Source organism: Sparus aurata, chromosome 23, assembly GCF_900880675.1.
Source record: "Sparus aurata chromosome 23, fSpaAur1.1, whole genome shotgun sequence".
Classification (NCBI taxonomy): domain Eukaryota; kingdom Metazoa; phylum Chordata; class Actinopteri; order Spariformes; family Sparidae; genus Sparus; species Sparus aurata.
Genome location: NC_044209.1, coordinates 5739467 through 5759525, shown reverse-complemented (window position 1 = coordinate 5759525; position 20059 = coordinate 5739467). Strand labels below are relative to the sequence as shown.

General features: G+C 40.5%; 1 protein-coding gene across 6 annotated transcripts; it reads right to left on the bottom strand.

The window, feature by feature from the left end:
• Positions 1-778: 778 nt before the first annotated feature.
• LOC115576012 (histone acetyltransferase KAT7-like) lies at positions 779-19735 on the bottom strand. Of its 6 annotated transcripts, none has more exons than XM_030408473.1 (15): positions 19524-19735; positions 17528-17672; positions 15652-15870; positions 13057-13347; positions 12838-12920; positions 12337-12423; positions 10998-11096; positions 10771-10881; positions 9880-10071; positions 8080-8169; positions 7271-7411; positions 6015-6108; positions 5544-5690; positions 1646-1752; positions 779-1430 (listed from the first exon to the last, which is right to left on the bottom strand). In XM_030408473.1, exons 1-15 carry the CDS (start codon positions 19536-19538, stop codon positions 1332-1334), a joined length of 1920 nt encoding a protein of 639 aa, XP_030264333.1. In that variant the 5' UTR covers positions 19539-19735; the 3' UTR covers positions 779-1331. The 6 variants fall into 6 exon arrangements, with proteins under 6 accessions (XP_030264333.1, XP_030264334.1, XP_030264335.1 ...); XM_030408474.1 differs by having other exon boundaries at positions 13057-13341; XM_030408475.1 differs by lacking the exon at positions 19524-19735 and adding an exon at positions 17790-18189 and having other exon boundaries at positions 10792-10881.
• Positions 19736-20059: the final 324 nt, after the last annotated feature.

Genomic DNA, 20059 nt, shown 5'->3' with positions numbered 1-20059 from the left:
ATCACATGAATAAAGTGTGTAAAATATACAATTGAACCTACAATTTGTGACACAAATTATAGAATTTTTTTTATTTGTTATTATAAAATGTGTTTTTAATCATTCTTGCTTTTACAATTACAGAATGTTATTGAATATCCTAAAATGACACATTTTATTTCATAAAGTCACTTTGCATGTCGAATGTTGCAATGTTGAATTTGAGGGTCTAAGGATAGAGACTCTATGGATTGTAAAGCTCTTTGTGGCAGATGTGTTAATTGGGATATTTCACTAATTAATTACAAGTGACATGACTACTGTAAGCTGCTGCTGTTAGCATCGTCTCCTTGTTTGATGCGGAATCGGAACCTGCATCGCTATTTAACCTGCTATATAATGCTGTTTTTAATTTTGAAATAATAGTACGCATTTTATTCATAATATCTATTATGAAATATAATATAATGATGATGAAATCACATGTTAGTATTTCAAACATTGTTATTTAATCCACACTGTACACAATTTATTCATGTAATTATTTTGTATTTAATACTTATTCATTTGATATTGAACACACTAGGACTCCATACATTGTGGTTTGTCCTTTATGTGAAGTAGTGCATGTACTTTAGACAGCAGAGTGTAAACAAAATGTTTGAAGAGCAGTATTGACATGGCAAGAGGAAATCTAGTGTCTGTTATTTTTAACAAACATTTTCTTTTTGAGAAGACATGTAATGTATTATTTTACCGTAAATAAGTTATAGTCGGTGACATGCTTACTGCATTCTTGTTACGCTCAGTTTGTCTTTAAGTATATTACTTGTTGCTTTCAGTACATCCCAGCTATAACTGTTTTATGACAATTAACTTAACTAAAGTCTTCAATGATTGTAATGTAGCTTAAGCTAATTTTTTGCTACCACAACTTTTTTTTTTTCATGGCACTACAATATAGTGCAGTACAGTAAATGTTTTTTTAATGTGCAATTTTAAGTGAATATTTCAAATGAAGCCCTCACTGATCCCTTGATGACCACTCGGACTTACTGCTTGGTCAGATTTCGCAGGTTCCCTTCCTGACGGGCATCCTATCAGTGAGCTAATGTTGCATATGTTGGAGGGAAGTCAATTTCTGGAGCCATGACAGTGACCGCTGAACCAAGAGTAACAGCTGACTCTGTAGGTGACCGACTGTGCTGTGGCTGCTGAAAGCGTTTTTGTACAAGAGTGTGTGTGTGTGGGTTTAGGCTCAGGGTATGTGAGCATGCCAGTGTGCAGAGAATGACCTGTCTGTGTGTGTGTGTGTGTGTGTGTGTGTTCTGGGTTTGGAGTATAAAGCTCCTCTACGTCCCTTTAGGTGGCGTCCATTTTAAGGCAGTGGGGTCAATGGTCTTGCTGTTACCACGTTTGGTCTCCTTGGCCTTCCAGTCGTCGATGAGGTCCTACAGGGGGAAAAAAAATGTGCCTTAGTCAACTACAGTAACGTTGTGCAAAATAATAAAGCTGATATGCTTGTCCTCATTACCCATGTAAAAAGAGGTATAACCTTAAGCAATAACCAACCAGCAATCAGCTTGGTTAAGAAAGCGTTCTCTGCCAGTGGGACAGAACATGAAAAAAATGCTGACTTTGACACATTAATTGCGTTGTCTCCTACCTGTCTCTTTAAAACCAGGTGCTTTCCCTTCCAGTACTTGAGCATCTGTAGGGATTGCAGTGTGCTGACAATGTCCACGGGGTTCACTGCCGTCTCCTGACTGATCTCTGTCAACGCAAGAGAATTAGAATCAGATTCATTGCCAAGTAAGTACAAGGAATTCGTCTCAGTTGTATGATGCTTAATGATAAGCACAAAGAGAAAATAAAAATACAAGGCGTGACGTTACATATGATGACGCTGACATCAGTGTGTTTCCCCCGTGTCCACCTGTTAATCTAAATATGTGTCCGCGGACTGTTTATATTCATATGAATGCAGTTATAATGTTTTGTGATTGAGATCCTGACACAGGATGCAACGTGGAAGTTACATTTTTTGCTCTTCTGGGAGAAAGTTCATCATGGTGCCTTTTTCAATACAAGTTGCCAGAAACAGTAACTACAATAACACAATAGTGAAAGGCGACATGTGAGTTACAGTTTTTTGCTCTGAATCGTGTCAAATAATCACTGCCTTGAACAGTTGCTGTTTTTCGGGCAGAAATGTATGGATGCTGTATTTTTTTCCCTCATATAAGACACCAAAGACACTTCCTGCTACCACATTGCTGTTGTTTGGTCCTGTAACTTTGCTTCGTGGGGACATTTGTCTTTTATTTGATGAGTGACGGATCTATTTAGCTGTCAAGACTGTGAACACCATCAGTCCCGGCTTTTCCATTCACACATATGTCGTCTCGCCTCTGCTGTGGCTCTGAGGCGGATCAGAGCTGGAGCCAAACTGTCCACATCTGTAAGTTTCACACAGACAGCAAGGCAGAGTATCGGCACATGATTCCCACACTGCAAGGGCGGTGTGAATGGGGCTAAGGTATAAGGCTATAGTCGTCGGATAGGATAAAGACTGGAAACAGGATGAAACTAGGCTCTGTCTAAAGATGAAAAAGTGTAAGAATGGCAAGTTGTGGTTTTACAAAGATTTACAGTGGTGGATTATTTCTTGGCCCAGTGTAGTTGCTAGGCAACCAGCGGCGACTTCTCCTCTCCCAGCAAGATAGAAAACAAACAATTATTACAAACATTATTTAGAAAATGAAAAACAACTCAGCATTATGAAAGATAAAGCACGACCCAAGTCACAGCTCGTAATGAATTGTGCAAATAGCTGTACAGGTAAAGCTAATCAAACACCTGGTGAGAAGAAAAGTAACTCCGTACTTTTGCGAATCTCTATGTGCGTGGCAGAAGCAGAGCCGTCGGCGGAGTCATGGCAGTGCAGTGAGAACGCATTTTGAATGCAGACTGAGATGACTGAGAAGAGTTACTTGTAATAGTCTGTGCGAGTTGAAATATCTTACTACTTTCAAAATCAGAACCTTTGAGAAAAAAGCACGAAAAAAAAATAAAAGAGGAGGACAAAAAGAGGCTTGGATGGGAGGGAACAGAGTGTTATTACTGAACTATTCGCTGTCACACTGTCTTGGATGCTGCCTGACCTATCTGCTGTTTGAGGCTTTTGTGATCTCTTTATTTAGTTGGACAAAAAGACTTTTCAATCGCAACGAATTAGAGTGACTTGTGAGCAGGATCTCATCTTAAACTATATCAAGTGCAATATTGTGTGTTACTGAAATGGACTGATGATGATCTTCACAGGACATAATGGGAATTAATGATTGTGCTGTTAAGATCATGATCAATCAGTGACTACAAACAGCTTTACACCTAATGATGGAGAGCGACACAAGATATTCCTGCAATTGGTTTAACAAGATCCCTTTGGCAGAAACACAAAATATAGCAATGTGACAAAAAAGCACTAAAGAAGAAAACTCCACATAGAACAGAAGTCTGCAGAGAGTGAATGCATGAAGAGTGACTCAAGTGTGAGCTTGGAAGTTATGAAGTGGAAGAGACGCTTTTTTTATTACTATCAAACCTGAAATACTTTTTGGTTGCTGTTTGTAAAAACACTATTAGAAGTATGAATCTACTCCTTAGCTTAACAAGGGTGATGGGCGAGAGAGCAGCAGTGGTTAGGAGAGCTGTGGAGTGGTTTGAGAGAGGGAGTGGTGGCAGCGTGTATAAAGCAGTGAATCAGAAAAATAAAACATTGTTTTCTGAATGTGACACAGTGGTTATGTTTCTAAAGTACAAAAACAATCCTGTGGGAAGCTGGGCTAATTTGTATGAAAAGTGTACGCTCCATCCTGTCCGCTGTGTGTGGCCCGCCCTGTTCAAACAGTTACGTTGTTCGCAAGGGCTTGGGAAATACCGTACCGACACTGAAACATAATTACTTTCACTCAAATTTTTACTTTTATATATATAAGGAACACTACTGGGAGCTTCCCACTAGTGTTCTTTATTTTTGTGTCTTTGTGATATATGAGAATAACACAACTTCAAAACAAGAAAAAATAATGGACCTTCCCATTAATGATCCTTTTCATTTCTTGTTTTTTAGTCTGTATTCACATCAGTGTTTCCCACACATTCATTTATTAGTGCCGCACACGTCAGTGAATAGCATGATGTGATATAACCCAATACAGTGGATGGCGGTGTGGTTTTTAGTATGGCAGTAAAACCAACGAAGAAGAGGAGGACTATTTAACGCAGTTTTCTTGACAATAAATTTCCTCTGCAAAGAAGACGGCTGGCCTCATCGTCGAGACCAAGCCCACACAAAAGGTGCCAGGACTTGAAGCCAGGTTTTGTCATGGCCAAGGCCGTGTTATTACATCGCCATGTGATGCACTGGGGACTTTTTCCCAAAAGCTAACATTGTGAAAGACGCGTCTGTAAAACTGCAATAAAAGTCTCACAACCCCTGTGAAATGACTCGTTTTACTGTAAGAATTTGGGCAATACAGAGCAATGCAATTTGTTTGCATTTATCCCCATCCAGCATGCTCTATGGCACCCCAGCTGGACAGCCACCGCCACAATTAAAGTCTGATTTGGAGGTAAACACTATAGATGCAGACATTTGTTTTAAGAGCCATAACTTCACCTTGCATCTATTCTTCCTTTTTTAAGTTGCTGTCTGGAATGTAAACAATGACCAATGAAGGGAAGAGGAAGACCTGGCCCAGATATCTGTTATCCTGCTATCTACTGTTGCTTCCAGAGGCTGAATCATCGTCAGACAACAGTTGATGGGTTCTGAGAGACTGAGACTGAAATCTCAACAGTTATAAGATACATTGCCATGAAATTTGGAACAGACATTCATGGTCCCCAGAGGATGAATGCTAAAGGCTTAACCTATGTAATAACACTGGAAATCCCTTAGCTTTAAATCTAGTGCCATTAAGTAAGTAAGGTCAGAATTTCAAATACTTTGGTTCTTGACCACATACCTGATATTCTAATGAGCCTTATCTGTGTTTAGTCCTAACTAGCGTATAATCATTTTACTCAAGCCATCAGTGTGCCTACGTATAGCCTGACAGAGCTGCGATTGTCTTGTCGTTCTTTTCATCACAGTCACAGGGCTCTGCTCTGGATTGGAAACAACCAGCAAAAACAAAACTGACTAACGAGGATGTTCCCTCAGTCCTCTGAATGTGTTTGGATGACCCAGTTTTGAGTTTAAGTCACTGAACACTGACTTGGAGTGCTCTCTGATCCATTCACAGAGGCGGACACACATGAACGCATGCGTGCACATGTTAACACACACACACACACACACACACACACACACACACACACACACACACCGTTTCATGTATTGTTGAGGTTTTTAGATCTCTTCATCATAGTTTAATTTATAGATTTTGGATTACTTGGCCAACAATGATTCTGATGTCCGGCCAACCCCTCGTCTCTCCCTCTCCTTCTTTTCACATCCCTTTCCCGCCTTTTGTAAAATGTGGAGCAGTTCTGACCTTTGATGGAGATCTCCTTCCCCTGAAAGTTGTTCAGGTAGCGTAACAGCACCTCCTTCCAGTAACTCCGGTAGCTAATTAGGCCCAGGTCAGACAAAGGGCGCTCAGGTGAACCGACCTTCTCCTCCACCTTGGACAACAGGTAACCTTAAAGGGCAGATCAGATAGAGCATGTTGTTGGCTAAACTCTTACTTAAGCATTTGCCTCACCCACTGCGAACTGAAAAAAGAATATACAAATATAATGAACCAAAAAATGAACGACTGATACAGCCAAAAAAATTATATCAAGAGTGTGCAGTGTTTTGCTCAGAAGAGCAAGTGCTTCAGACAGCCTCTTAAATCTGCTGTTATTGTGCTTTGCGGGATCCCTTGGCCAATGTTAAGTTTATGAGAATAACACACACACACACACACACACACACACACACACACACACACACACACACACACAGCTGGGTCTGTACTCACTGAAGTCTATGAGCATCTTGCCGTAGCCCTGCCTCATGTACTGTGGCATGGTGAGGATGCAGGACACGTTGTAGTTCAGGAAAGAGTTCTTCTCCTGCAGAATGACAATAAATCTATAATTTGTGTTTTTATCAATACTAATCGTTTTTAAATGGAGGTTAAGGATATTTTGAGCTGATACTTACACAGGCAGATGATATATTTTACAGCGAAAAAGGCTACAGTCTAATCTTTACTTTTTCAGATCTTATTATTTTTGGCTTCATATTTCATAGCATTGTCATGATAATGGAAATTCGAACTTCAATACAAAACCTTGAAAAAATATCCATATTTGATAAAAAAAATTCATATCCAAGTATGAATCTAAGAAGGCTTTTGGTCTCTGTGTTAAGAACAACAGCATCTAAGTTAATTTACTTCCGACCATAGTCAGACGACCGGGAGAAGGGCGGGACTATGACGGGACTACAGCATGCTTGTATCAATTATTGTAACTGATGATTCAGAATCATTATATATTGTTATATCAATACTTTTGACAACACTACGCTCATCTCTGTCTTATACCTTGAAAGTCAGTGAAGGTACACTGAACTGGTTAAATTCAGACAATGCACCTGCAGAAGTAAATATCAGATCACGTCCTGGGGACATGTGCAATAATTATAATCTCGGTTCAAAACCAACCCATCAGCGTTTGCGCACATCGACAATTAACTCTCCACCTAACATATCATGTCATCAAGCCGTTTGAAGAAATGTTACATTATGTGAATAACCCTTTATCAGAACATGCTGATAATATTTGCTTTTAATTGCAGCTTTAAAGAAGAAAAAACACCATTAAATCTTCTTTTGGGTAGTGAGTTAAGTAATTTACTATAACAGTGTTGGTGCTGAAATACATTTTATGTTGTTGTGGTTATATAAATGTAATTTATTTGTGCTGTTAGACAACCCAGTTAAAGGTCAGTAATTTGGAGAAATATAGTTGATTGTTGAGTCTCATTTCCATGTTGGGCTGGTGACTCGGTCCAAGCCAGCATCTGTTTGACGACCTGGGAATGAAACTTAACAATCCGATATTTTTCTGCAGAATATGTCAGTAGAAAAAACTTGTGAAACAAAGTTACTTAATATCCCCTTTATATTTCCCAACAGATTTGTTTCAAATTCTCTAAAACACTGGATTTAAACATTTTAAATGTTAAAATTAAATGCACTAATCTATGTGTGATTGGCTCGGCTAGTACCTTGGAGAAGTACCCGACTAGATGGCACCCTGTGTTGTCAGCCTCGGTCATGACATAGAAGAGGAACGGTTCAACGTCGTAATACAGAGTCTTGTGGTCTAGGAAGAGTTTCGCCAGCAGACACAAGTTCTGACAGTAAATCTGAGGGGAAGACAATCGTTGACATGCTCATTTATCAAAGATTAGAGGAAACACATCTGGCTAATCTCACACAGACAGATCTCCATCTCATTAGGGATATAAGTCTTACATTCGGGCACAAAAATTGTTTAAAAAAAAAGGTCAGAGATACAGGTCAGATGATAGAAAGTGATGTCGCAGAAAACAAATACGAACTGCCATTTTTTACACACACAAAAAAACAAAACAATCAGACAAATGGGTTTTAAGGTAGCATCACCAACCAGTTATGTGATCTTTTACATTATGTCTCTGAAATTCCGTCTTTTTTTTCACTGAGGAAAAAACACTTCTGTGACTTCAGAATTATAAAACCTTAACCTTTGTTTGTTATGATACAAAAGTCAATTTAAAATAAAACATATAACCAAACAAATGTAATGCTTAATAAATAGTCATGATATTAATGTCATCATGACTTGCCTGTTTACTGTCTCGTCTTGACCACCTCCCATCTAAATCATGGATTGGTTTGCTGTTTTTTTTAAATATTTTTTAGTATCTATATAACATTATGACAAACATTCTCCTCTTTGTTGTTGGCAGCTGTAATAATATTTTCAAATTTTGTGAGTTTCCCAGTTCAACTGACCTTCTGGTAGAATGTTACGAGCACAGCGCTTGTTTACCTTATTCTTCTTTCCATCCACCTCAAAGACAGAGATATTCCCCTTCCTGTAGATCTCATCACCTGGAGGGTGCTTCCACACACACTTGGCCTATATGCAACAGGGACCACTAGAAAGCAGCAGAGGTTAGTTTATAAATATATATGAATAAACATTCCACTTTTAGTTGCACATATTGGTTATGCTGGTCTGCTGTTCAGCTCACATCTCCAGTCTGTATCCAGGCTTAAAAGTGTTCATCACTAACAATATGAGGAGCTATTTGGTCGCTGAGAAGAGACCAAAGAATGGCCGAAATCAAAGCAGCAGAAGTAGAGATATTATTACTATTAGTCCCTAGTATGCGCCAAAACTATTGGATTCTCCCTGCCTGACAAATGTATAAAATACATGGACTGCCTGTTTAAACCATGGACATTTTCAAAATGTTTTATCTTATTGAATTAGATGTTTTCTCTTTTAGATTGCAAAGATAGCCACAGTCTACCATGACAGATCACAGTGTCGTGGCCATATAGCTGTTTGGTATCTTTGATCTAAACCGTTAAGTCACTCAGCTGAGCACTCTCCTCCTCTAGTTTCTCTCACTCCAGTATTGAAACAGAGTAAACTGCATCAGAAGGGCAAAGTTATATAGTCTAAATCTAAATAGAGTCCGCATGGGCTAGGAATATGATTATGAATCGCCTTAGGCTTTGAGATATTGAGGTTTTAGCTCGAATTTAGGCAGTAGCCCAGACTCCTTCTGTGTCACAGTCCATTTTCACTTTAATACTTCAACATCACCGACTGGAAGCTTTAATCTTGTTGGTTATCAGTCAGAGTCATCATAGTGAAGATAAAAGAAGAAGAAAGAATTTGGAGTATGTAGTGGTGTCTTTAGTATTTTTTCAGGACTGCACTGTGAATGAGAAATAAGGAAAACTGATTATCAGCAGAGCCCTGTTTGTCTCTAAGAATTCATCATCTACACAGGAAAAGATCATTGAAACTACAAAGTACAGCCTAATACACTACTTAATGCAGGTTTGGGGCAAATGTGCATTTTTTTTTAAATAATGTATTCCTGTTTTTGGAATGAATACTAAGTAACAAGGATCTGTCACCTGAACTCATCAGGCTCAAGGAACTCAAATCAATCTGCAAAACTAGGCAGTGCTGAACAAAAATGGATGAAGATTGTGTTACTGCATAGCCTATTTCTCACCTCAAACATTTACACAAACACATTTTGGTGTGCTGTTTAGCTGTAATTTCAGAACGATTATTAACAGGCCACCATTTCTCCTTTTCCTGCACCAAATTGTGTCGTCACTCAGCGCTTCATCATACATGTAGTTGCCCTGACTGGTTGTGGGTCTGTCCAATTGCATATGGTGGCAGTATAGTCTGTGCCTGTTGGCAACATCCCTTGGAAATCAAAAAGGAACTGAGAGATTCCAGATTGAAACACATTACTATGGCCATGCCAGGCAAACGCTTTGCTGGATAAACTAATAAATTAACTTGGCAAAATTAAGAGTTTAGGAAGGACGTCAGCTGTATCACTCCCTAATTCACTGAAAGGCACATAGTAGTTTATTCTATAGTGACCAGTTAATTGATATTTTGAACATTTGTTTATTATCATCATTTTGCGATGCATTTACTGGCGTATACTAGTAACAAACAGTACTTTTTTGCATATTGCATTGTGGGATTGTCTGCAGAAAGTCTACACAGGACTGATTTAAGATCAGCCCTTCTCTATTTATTTAAAGGACCTGCCAGCTGCCCCAAAAACAGAAAACACTGTCTTACCATGTGCCTGCGCAGAATGGTCTGGCTCTTCATATACTTCAGGCAGAACTCGCACATGTAGAGCCTCCCCAGGCGGGCGTATTCCTCTGGGTATGGAGAGTGGTACCAGGTGTCCAACTCGTAGCGGCCAAACACGATGGTCTTTATCATGTTGCTGCCTTCTGACACCTGGCCTGCCAGACGAAGCTTCTCCTGTACATGCCAGGACAGGAGGGAAAAGGAGATGGGGACGGGCGAAAAGGTACAAAGAGGACGGGAGACGAGCAGGCAGATGGGAGAGAGGAGAGAACGGAAAGATCTCAGTTAGTCAGGGTTGAGGATCAGCTGAACACAGAACCTCAGTGGAGGCAACCATGCATTAAAATTAATTAATTCATTTAAAATGCAGGAAGAAAAGTTAGGATGAGGAATAAGTAGGAAAGGGCTTTATATAGAAGATAACGTAGTGATCTGTGTAGAAGAGTGCACTTTCAGAAGCACTTAAGACTTGAGATGCTGTAAAAATCTTTTTGTTTTCAAGATGGCTTTTATTTTTATAGTGAAATAAAAACTAACAGCAGCTTGATAAGCTTGCAGTCAATTCAAATCCAGTAATTTATGGTAAAAAGAGGTGTAAAGTATTTGTAGTTAACCAACTTAAACATACAAAACCATATATGTGATTGTTTAAACTGTAGATGAAGCAGAGGAAAGAACAAAAGAAGAACACCCGGAAGTGATTGTCCAAACTACCAAATATATCACAGACTCCTCCTGTGGCTGCAGGGGAGGGTTTTCTGACTGAAACAGAGAAGAAGACGAATAACAGAGAAAAGGGGAGGGGGGGGGTAAAAAAGAAGGGGAAGCAGAAAAGAGTAAGGGAGGGGGGTGATGATGAGCTTTCTCTCTTACAAGGTCGTCCGAGGCACGTGCCTGCGCTTTCCTGAACAGCTCGAGGTCGTAGTCGCTGGTGATGTTCTCCAGCAGCGGCTCCCTGCTTGCTCCGTGGCTCTGACGGTGATCCTGGCAATAGAAGGAAAGAAAGAAAGCCGAAAGATTTTCAATGCATTAAATGGAGAAATGCCTTTTTTTTTTTTTTAAGGAGAGAGGTATATAAAGGACAATTCTCACCCACTTACCATGTGCTTCTCCTTCTGCTCCTTATTGAGGGTTGAGTTTCGTTTCCTCCTCAGCTCCGTCACCTTCTCCTTGTAACGCAGCTGACGGTCTGTTGGGGCCTGAGACCAAACAGAGACGAATGTTTGAACAAAGAAGACTTTGCACTTGCATTCCCACCATTTACCTTTTGATGGGTGCCATTGAAGGGAAGAAACGAATCCGTACCTTGAATGTGGATTTTTGATGATAACATATGCGTTGCTGAGCTATATTCATTTCAATCAATGCTGATATTCACATTTTATCACTGCTTGGTGAAATTTAAAAATGTAAAGTTTCATAATTGTTTCATAATTGTAACTCCAGCACTTCTCACATCTGTGTCGGAACCCCACAGGGATGTATACCCACATTAACTCTGTATGTGAGTGATCTGTCATTTGTCTGAAGTTATCTGGCCGTATACTGATGCCACAGTGATCCATCATCACTGTCGCACAGAAAGCAACCTGCTACCAATCTTACTAATGAACGAGCTTATTACAGCGTGGCTAAAGTGATCACGGTTGGAAATCACTGTAACAAAATCTGTGAGTATGTTCTTGTCAAAAACGCTGTGTAACCGTCCTGAAACACAGGTACGTTTCCATATTAGTGCCATATAAGGATCTATGTTTACATGTCCTTTAAATCTCATGTAAAAAAAATAAATTAATTAAAAGCCAGTAAACTGGGTTTAACGTTTGAACTATGGCTTGTAGCAAACTATGTTATGTTATACTGTGGAAATGCATTTGTTATCTTATATATATAATATTTATTTAAGATATGTCATTTTATTTTGTTTAAGGAGCTTTGGAAACATCTGACCTCTGCAAAAGCATGAACAAAAAGTCCTCTAGTTAAACTCTGACTCTTGCAGTCTTTCCTCTGCTCATCAGTGAGCCCTGTCAGATAAATGAGTCCTTTCACACTCACTGTGACTCAACCCACAGCAGCTTTGCCACTTTGCCTCTGGCCTCCCTACACTTGGGAATCAGTGTGATCTCTAACCTGAGGCATCACTTCAGAGTACAGCTGCAGTGTGTGGGAATTTCCCTCCACACACACACGCACGCACGTGCGCACACATACGCACATGCCGTCAGTGTAAGATGAAGTGAATCGGACAGGTTAAATTGAGAAAGAATCACAGCCTTCTCCTGGATTGACTTGTTCAGTTGACAAAGAGAATACATTTTCCTGATATTGTGAACCCCTACAGAAATATAGTATACGTATATACGTATGTGTCTGTTTTAGGTGTGAGCATGTGTCACCATGTGTTATGCTCGTCTGCTGCTCCTGCTTGTGGTTTACCTGGTTTCTCGTGGAGTGTCTGTTCTCGTCCTGGCGGTGCGACAGCGTCCTTTCCTCAGCCTGTTTGTCGCGCGTTGATGCCTTGCCCTAGCAAAACATCAACACTGTCTACCACAAACGACTCACAACCACCCCCGCAGCAGAAACATCACAGCAACCACCTCCGCGTTCCTGGAGGCTTCGCAGCTTGACAACTTCAATTTGAGTCTGTTGCTTCCCTGTAGTTTCATCTACTTGACCGCTGAGATTTTCCCAAAGTGGAAACTCGGTTTGACAAATTAGCAATATCATTCTACACAAAGCAGTAACTAAAGCAAAATGCAACACATTTTTACTCTTATGGTGCAGTAGCCAAAACAACGAAAACAAAAAAATGACAGATAAGTAGAAAATGGTCAGAGCATCCTTTGAGAAGACTATGTAAAATTCAGCCTCATGGTTTCAATTCTTATCCTTATAATCCTTGTTGATGTATATTTGAGTGTATGTGTGTGTTAGTACCTTGCATTCATCAGCTGAGAGGTTATGATAGAGAGGACATCCTGATATAGAGAAATGTCTCTCATGCCTCCCTGTTAGATGACCTGGTGGAAGAGAAGGAGAAAGGGGGGGGGAGACAAATGGGGAACGAGGAAGAGGTGCACACAGAGAGCTTAGGGTTGGTGCATGGGAGCAGCTCATCTGATCCAATAGCAAACGTTGCCGTTTTGGTGCCCTCACCCAATGAGTTGCACCCAGGTGTGGGACACTTCATGTTGAAGTTGTAGCTCTCGTGGAAGCGCCGACGTTTGGGCCGGTGGGAGAGGTCGTGGGCGGCGGCCTCTTTGAGTGACAGCTCTTTGGCCAATCTCTCGTCCTCTTCTTGGGAAACCACGATATCGTTGCTGGAAGACACAAGGTCGTTGCCGGGGCTGGAAACCTCGATGTCAGACTCCGAGGATGGGGCGTTCCCTGTCGGGGTGCGGGGAGGGGTCTCGTCCCGGTCTGCCCCCTGCTTCAGGTCTGCTGAGCCAGTAGGGACAAAGGAAATGAGAGGGAATAATTGAGAATGCTTGGTAACAACATCATTTTCGAACACAAAATGGCAAATCAAAACTTCTTTCATTAGGATTTCAAATCAGACTTTTACTCACAAAGATGATGAATACATTAACACGGACCCTAACGGTCTATAATTACTGTAAAGCTATGATTTAATTGTGGGTAGCTTAACTATTTGGATGAACTGGGTGCTTTTTATGTCTCTTTGCAGTTTTATGGAAGTACTCCCAGCACAGAGAACACAGAATGTTTGACAATATTCTGATTTTTTTACGCAGTGTAGCAGGAGGTAGACTACAAACCAAAACTGTGGGTTGGACAAGAGCAACAGTAACGCCACTCAGCGATTAAAAATCTGACTCCGTCTCGACAAAACCTAAATGGTCATGCAAATGTTTTACCACTTCTTCTCTTCTCTTCTCAAATGTGTCTTCAGGGAAATCTCTCTAGGCTGCAAATTCGACCACATACAGATGCAGTTAACGCTCTCCAGCAGTGGCTGCCAGCAGAGAAATCCAATAGTGAAGAGTGATGTTACTGCAGCAGAAGACCAGTGTTTCCCAGAGTCTCAGAGTCAGACAGTCTGGTGATGGGAGGACTTATTGCAGCCCATTTCCTTTCCTATCTTACCAGTCACATGGGGCTATTCAAAATTTCAGGCTCATTATTATCTCTGTCAGCCGTAAGTCTGGAGGGGACCGTGCATGTTGGTTGTGTGTGGTGTCAGAACAGAAAGAAGTTCTCTTTCATATTAAACACCTTAAACTATTGTCTTTTCAACTGGATTCATACGATTTTTTTGACTGAAACAAAAGTTAACCGTGTCATGTGATATGCTACTTCACTTTAAGAACAAATGCCACCAGGACCACTACAGAACCACACCCCCCCAGCAACAGTTTGTACACCTTACTACTGTTTGCCGTGCCGATGGACTACAGAGCAGCTTCTTTCCTCAGAGACTCCTCGATTATTCCCACACACTCCATCATAAAAAAATGTTTTTTCTTATGTAGCATGAAGCGACTTCAACTCAAATTTCCCTACTAAACCTTAGTGTTGTGAAATCACTATTTTCTGAACCTTTGGAAATTGCAGATGAGCATTTCATATCTTTGATAGATGCTACCACTATCCATGTAGGAATCTGGCAACAACATAGCGCACTGACAATAAACCAGCCACATACTAGATTTATTTTTTTTGGGACCTAACTCAAAAACTTAATTGTGGTTTTAGAGAAAGCCACTTAAACTGGAGACCACATATTGAAATGAAAGCATAAAACATAGGGATTAGATAAGATACATGATAAATCTGTCATTAGTTTCATTTCTCATTCATAAATCACGTTGTTTTGCTTAGGCATGTAGGCACTTTTCTAAATTGCAATAGATTATTTCAGTTACAAACTCACTCATTTGCAATGGTCCCCATATACATAAACTTCAAATGCCAAATTCATTATGTAATTGGAAGATTTTTACTTTGAATATCTTTAACAGTATTGTAGAGTTGAGTTTAAATAAAATAGGATTCTTATAGTTATTTTGCTAGTGAAGAGGTTTTGGGAACCCCCACGATCAGCTCCTTGACTTTTTGGCTTTACATCTGTTGTTACTGTGTGATTCTTTCCTCAAGTTTACATTTCTCAGAATTTGGCTGTAACTTTTTACATGTGAGCTTCTGATTTTCTATTGGGCATATCAACAAACAAACAAACAAACTCGGTTTGTGTGACACAGACGTGACTAAAAGAATCAAACCACCATGGAGTATATCATTCCATGACTCCTGATTGTATTTCACAGTACGACTCATGCTAAGGTAATAAATGACAACATAAAGGAAAGAAAAGCAATTAATCTAAGCACAGCCATATCAGCTTCGATACGGATCACCACCTCCTCAGTGGCTGAAGTTAGAAAAATGATCCTGGTCTCTGTACAGCAATTCATTATCCCCAGTGATACATACAAGTCCAGGATATGTACTGAGACACATTTGTCTTCGTTATAATCAAGAACCCACTGTGATCACAACCAGGGCTCATTACATTCGCTTATCGTACAATAATGAATGAATGAAACACGCAGATAGACCCCCTTCCTCCTCCGACCATTGCTGTCCACCTCATCTTCATGCCATTCCTTCCTTTCTCTGCCCTTTCAACTGCGCTTTCAACTCTCTCATATACGTGTTAGCCTGTTCTTTTCCTCTCCCTTTTAATATGATCTAATTTCTAAAACATACAGTAAACACTTCTGGTCTCACCATTAGCCTCGGTATCTGAACCAGACGACCTGCTCTGCCGCAGTGGGTATTTTTTTGCTGTAGTGTTTGTCGCCCCCTGTTGGCTGCGTGTGATCCTGCGCCCGGATGAGAAGACGGACGCTGCGACTGCCGCTGCTGCTGCTGCCTCTGCCGCGGAATCCAGGCCCTCGTCAGGACCCACGGGTGTAGGAGAACTGCTCCTTGCTGAGCTGCAGTTATCTAGAAGGGGAGAGGAGAAGGAGAGGCTGCTTAATGATTTTCAGTGTAGTTTTACATAGAAAATTATAAATGAATACAATTAATTAGAATTTATAGTATGCATGAACATACAGAGTAAAGATTAATAAGCTGAGAAATGTACAAACTGATCGACTTTGGATACATTTAGCTGCTAAATTACTTAACTTTTAAATGCATTTCTTCCCCTTCACGGTGCATGAACTTGCAGCTATTTCATTTTTTTTTTCTACAAAAACTTTAAAATGTATTAAAGAGAGTGCATTAACATTATGGATTGACTTCTCAAAGCTGAGCAGTCTGGTGCTGAGCAACTGCATGCAAAAATGGTAAGAAGAAGATAGTTACTTGTTGCGAATGGCCTCAAAGGATGAGTGACTAATCCTGCCACAGAAAAGAAGTGTGAACTCCTGAATCCACTTCTTTTTCTGGCGAAAACTAGCGTCTGAGTTGTTACTAAGCCTGCATGAGCGCTACGACAGCACGGCCAACTTCTCTCGGTAACAAAAAGCAGAGGAAACAGTGTCGGCCTTTCTTTCTCTGCTGTAAATCCCCTCTGGCAGCCACAGCAGAAAGAGGTCACACAGGGGGTGGGAGTAGAGTTTATGTGTGTCTATGGTGGGGGAGGTCAGGCTGTCTGAACCCATTCATGCTTTGAGGCTGCCCATATATAATAGCTCCTGCTGAACTGTTGAAGTGAGGGGGGTTTGAAGTCTCTCTGTGGTTCCTGAGTGAAAGCACTGTTCCTTGTTCAAATGACATTGTACTCCATGTGGAACTGGCTGGCTTTCGTAATAAATATGTGTGAAACAATATGTATGATCATAATCATTTGAAAACAAAATGGCTGCCTGGCAAATGGGTTTAATTTACCTTTCACAACAAGATAAAGGGGCAAACAGGCTAGGAAATGCTTTGCTTAAGTTCTGACATACAGTGGTGTTGAATGGGTGTGAGGATATTCAACAGGATAACACCTGTTAAGGAGCAAACTTGCCTTGCCTTGAGGGTCTATTAATGATGACACAGTCAGAAAGGCTCCCAATTGCAGTTCAATGCTGATGTACTTTATAAGCAAATTAGGTGGGGTACAACAGCCCCAATGGCTTACTAAAACAAACAAAAAAAGGATCTTGAAAATTAGATAATAAACTGACAAATGGGTGCAGTCAAAAACTATTTGTTACAGCCTTAACTGTGCCACCTTCAGGCTGACCACCTACTCTAATATGGGTGTGGTGTGAGAAAAATGCAAAAAGGGGAGTAGGTCCAGGCAAGACTCCATGTTGAATATCCATAACAAAATGTAATAAAGCCATAAGACAAAGTGAATATCTTTAAGGGGAATTTATTTATTTATTTATTTATCGATTTATTTTTGCTTCACTCTGTAGGAAGGATTTGGGCTCCCACCACACACATGTATGAAGCTGTAAAAACTATATTGAGAGAACTAAAATGTTAGCATGCAGGCTGTGTCCTTATTTACTATGCTATAAAAGTCCCTCATATTGTTTCATATTTCACAAATTTTCAACCCAAGACATATATTGTTCTTGCCTAAGAATTATGGGATTATTGCATTGTTTATTTTGTTCTTCCCAAGTCGGATTCTTTCTGAAAATCGTTCAGTGTTTACCTTGTGAGCTCTGGCTGAGGCGCAGTGACGCGCGGGTCAGGCGCGTGCTGCTCCGCCTGCGCGCGCTCTCGGAAGCTTCGGTGTGTTCGAGGTCGGCGGAAAAATCCGAGTCCTCCGTCCCGTCCGAGCTGCTGCCAGCGGTCCTCTGGAAACGACAACACCAGTCATGGTTAATTCACAACAGTCTGGACTGTCACCAGACCGCAAAGAGACATTCTATAAGATTAATTTAGGTGCATATGTGTGGGCCTTTTTTCTTTACCAGCGGATAATCCAACAAAGATCCCATACTGGGGGAGGAGCGTCACCACCTCCACATCTTCTGCACCCTGTCTTGACTTGTCAATAAATACTCAAAATAAGCCTAGACTGCATCACCGCGGGTACACCATTAATTAAGCCGATTACATCTACTGTCAACCCCGACATCGCCTGAGCGCACCTTCCGTGTACGTTTCCAGTCAACAGTCAGTTAAGTAGACACATTTTTTTTTTTTTAAAAAGAAGACTGTCGCCAAGTGCATCTGATACCTGAGCAAAACAAATTCATTCAAATGTCCCATGAGCTGCTGGGTAATTAATCGAAATTACAGGCTGTCTCGCTGCCCGCCGCACGGAATGAATGGGGTGATGCTGAGGCGTATGGGCTCACCCTACACCACTAAACGTAAACCCTGCTGGGTGGGGGTGGGGTAAGGGAACTCAAGTACTAGCCAACATGACATTTGCATTGAGCAGATAACACACTGGGGCCCCTTCCATCTTTTGAAATAGCAACCTAAACATAGGGCTACCCACAATAGTAAAATATTCATTTATATCGTTTACTAATAATATGCACATTTTCCTGCATTTCTTTCGTTTCAGTTGTTCACAGTCCTATGTATTTATTATCAATTTTCTCCATACGTCACATTTAGTTTACAATGGGTTACCAAAGAAAACGACATGTAACAATACGATAGATCACACTTTGTCCAAGAAAGAAACAAAGGAAGAAAACACAGCAAAGACAATAAAAAGGTTCAACACCAATGAAAATTGCACTTCAATCATATACAGATACAATAGATAATAGAAAACACAAATCAAAACATAGTAAGAAAGTTTTAAACAACACAATTCCCTATGGCAGTGTGTACTGATTGGTGCTTTTATGTGTATTTATGGGGTATATGGGTAAAATAATTTTGGTAAAATCACTATTAGGCTACTTGGCTTTTAATACAATTTTTTTTTTTTTTAACTACATTTTAATAGACACTATAAGGTAGCAACAAACAGTATGCCGTGATGAAAAAACAAACATAACAAACAAAAACAGGAAAGATATCACTGTACACGCATGGACCTCAAGCGCACATAGAGGTGTGTATTTGACAACTTCACAACAAGACGCGATTCACCCAATTTACATACGACCAATTACATTGAGGAGGGGGCGGAGTTGAGAGGGCCAGTCCAATGAACACAACCCTCGTCCCGATTCGAACCAATCATATCGTTGTTTTGGTGCGGACGCTTCGTTCCAACCTCGCACTCAAAGAACAGCCTGTTCCTTTTTCATCAGTTACAGCAGCCGTTATCGACATTAACGGAGGTCAGCGCCTCCACCAGCTCGCAGAAATCCGATAAAAAAATCCCAAAAGCCCAAATTTACAAGAACTCGTATTACCAGGCATGTCCCAAACAAGCGACACCTGACCAACAACAACACGTTCTCGCAACTCAGCAACAACATTAGCTAGCGTAGCTTCAAGCACAACACAGAACACAGCTCAGTTGTGTGTTTCTACTGACATTAATATTCAGCACACATTTACAGCTTATTAACGGCATCTTGTAGAAGCGCATTTGAACTTGCAGGCAGCTGAAGTTTTTTCCTCAGAGTTAGATTTTTAGATGTACGTTAGCTAACATTAGCTATGACGTTATGTTTTGCGTCCGCTCTGCAGTCTGCTCCAACGGCTAAGTATGCAGCAAACACCTGCCTTACCTTTCTCCGGGGCATTTTCAGCGGTGGGACTGGTCGCCTCTGGCGGATTATTTGTCCGTACCTTGGGACCAGTGTATCCCAGGCTGTAATAATATTAACAACAACAAATGAACAGCTTTCGATATGAGCCAACTCAGCTGAAAAAGCGCATCAGTTTCTCTGCACTTCCTTGTGAGTACAGCGCAAGCGCTCGTTGGTTTTTGGGGTGCGTTGACAAAATGCCTCCGTGTGGAACATACAGTAGTAGTGGATCTTTGATTGAGATAATAGAAAAAAAAAATTGACAAGGGCGCAAATAGTCTAAACTTTTTGAATTGATAGTTACAATAGGTTAGTAACGAAAATATTAGCATAGTATAACTACTAGTTACATTTATTAAAACTCGTCAAGCGTTGCGCAACACGGAGCGGAATCCCCTGCTAAAAATAAAATATATCTAAAACTGTTTTCTGTAGCTTACAAAATCAGTCAACACTAAGTTTGTGTTGCTTTTGACAAATTTGCCTGGGGCTCTAATGAACCGCTTGGAAACTGC

Coding starts and splice junctions, on each gene's coding strand:
- LOC115576012 (XM_030408470.1), bottom strand. CDS start 17,816: ATGGGATCTTTGTTGGATTATCCGCTG. Junction 8,170..9,879: donor CCATTCTGCGCAGGCACATG/GTAAGACAGTGT, acceptor TGTTGCATATAG/GCCAAGTGTGTGTGGAAGCA. Junction 1,753..5,543: donor GAAGGAGATCTCCATCAAAG/GTCAGAACTGCT, acceptor TTGCGTTGACAG/AGATCAGTCAGGAGACGGCA.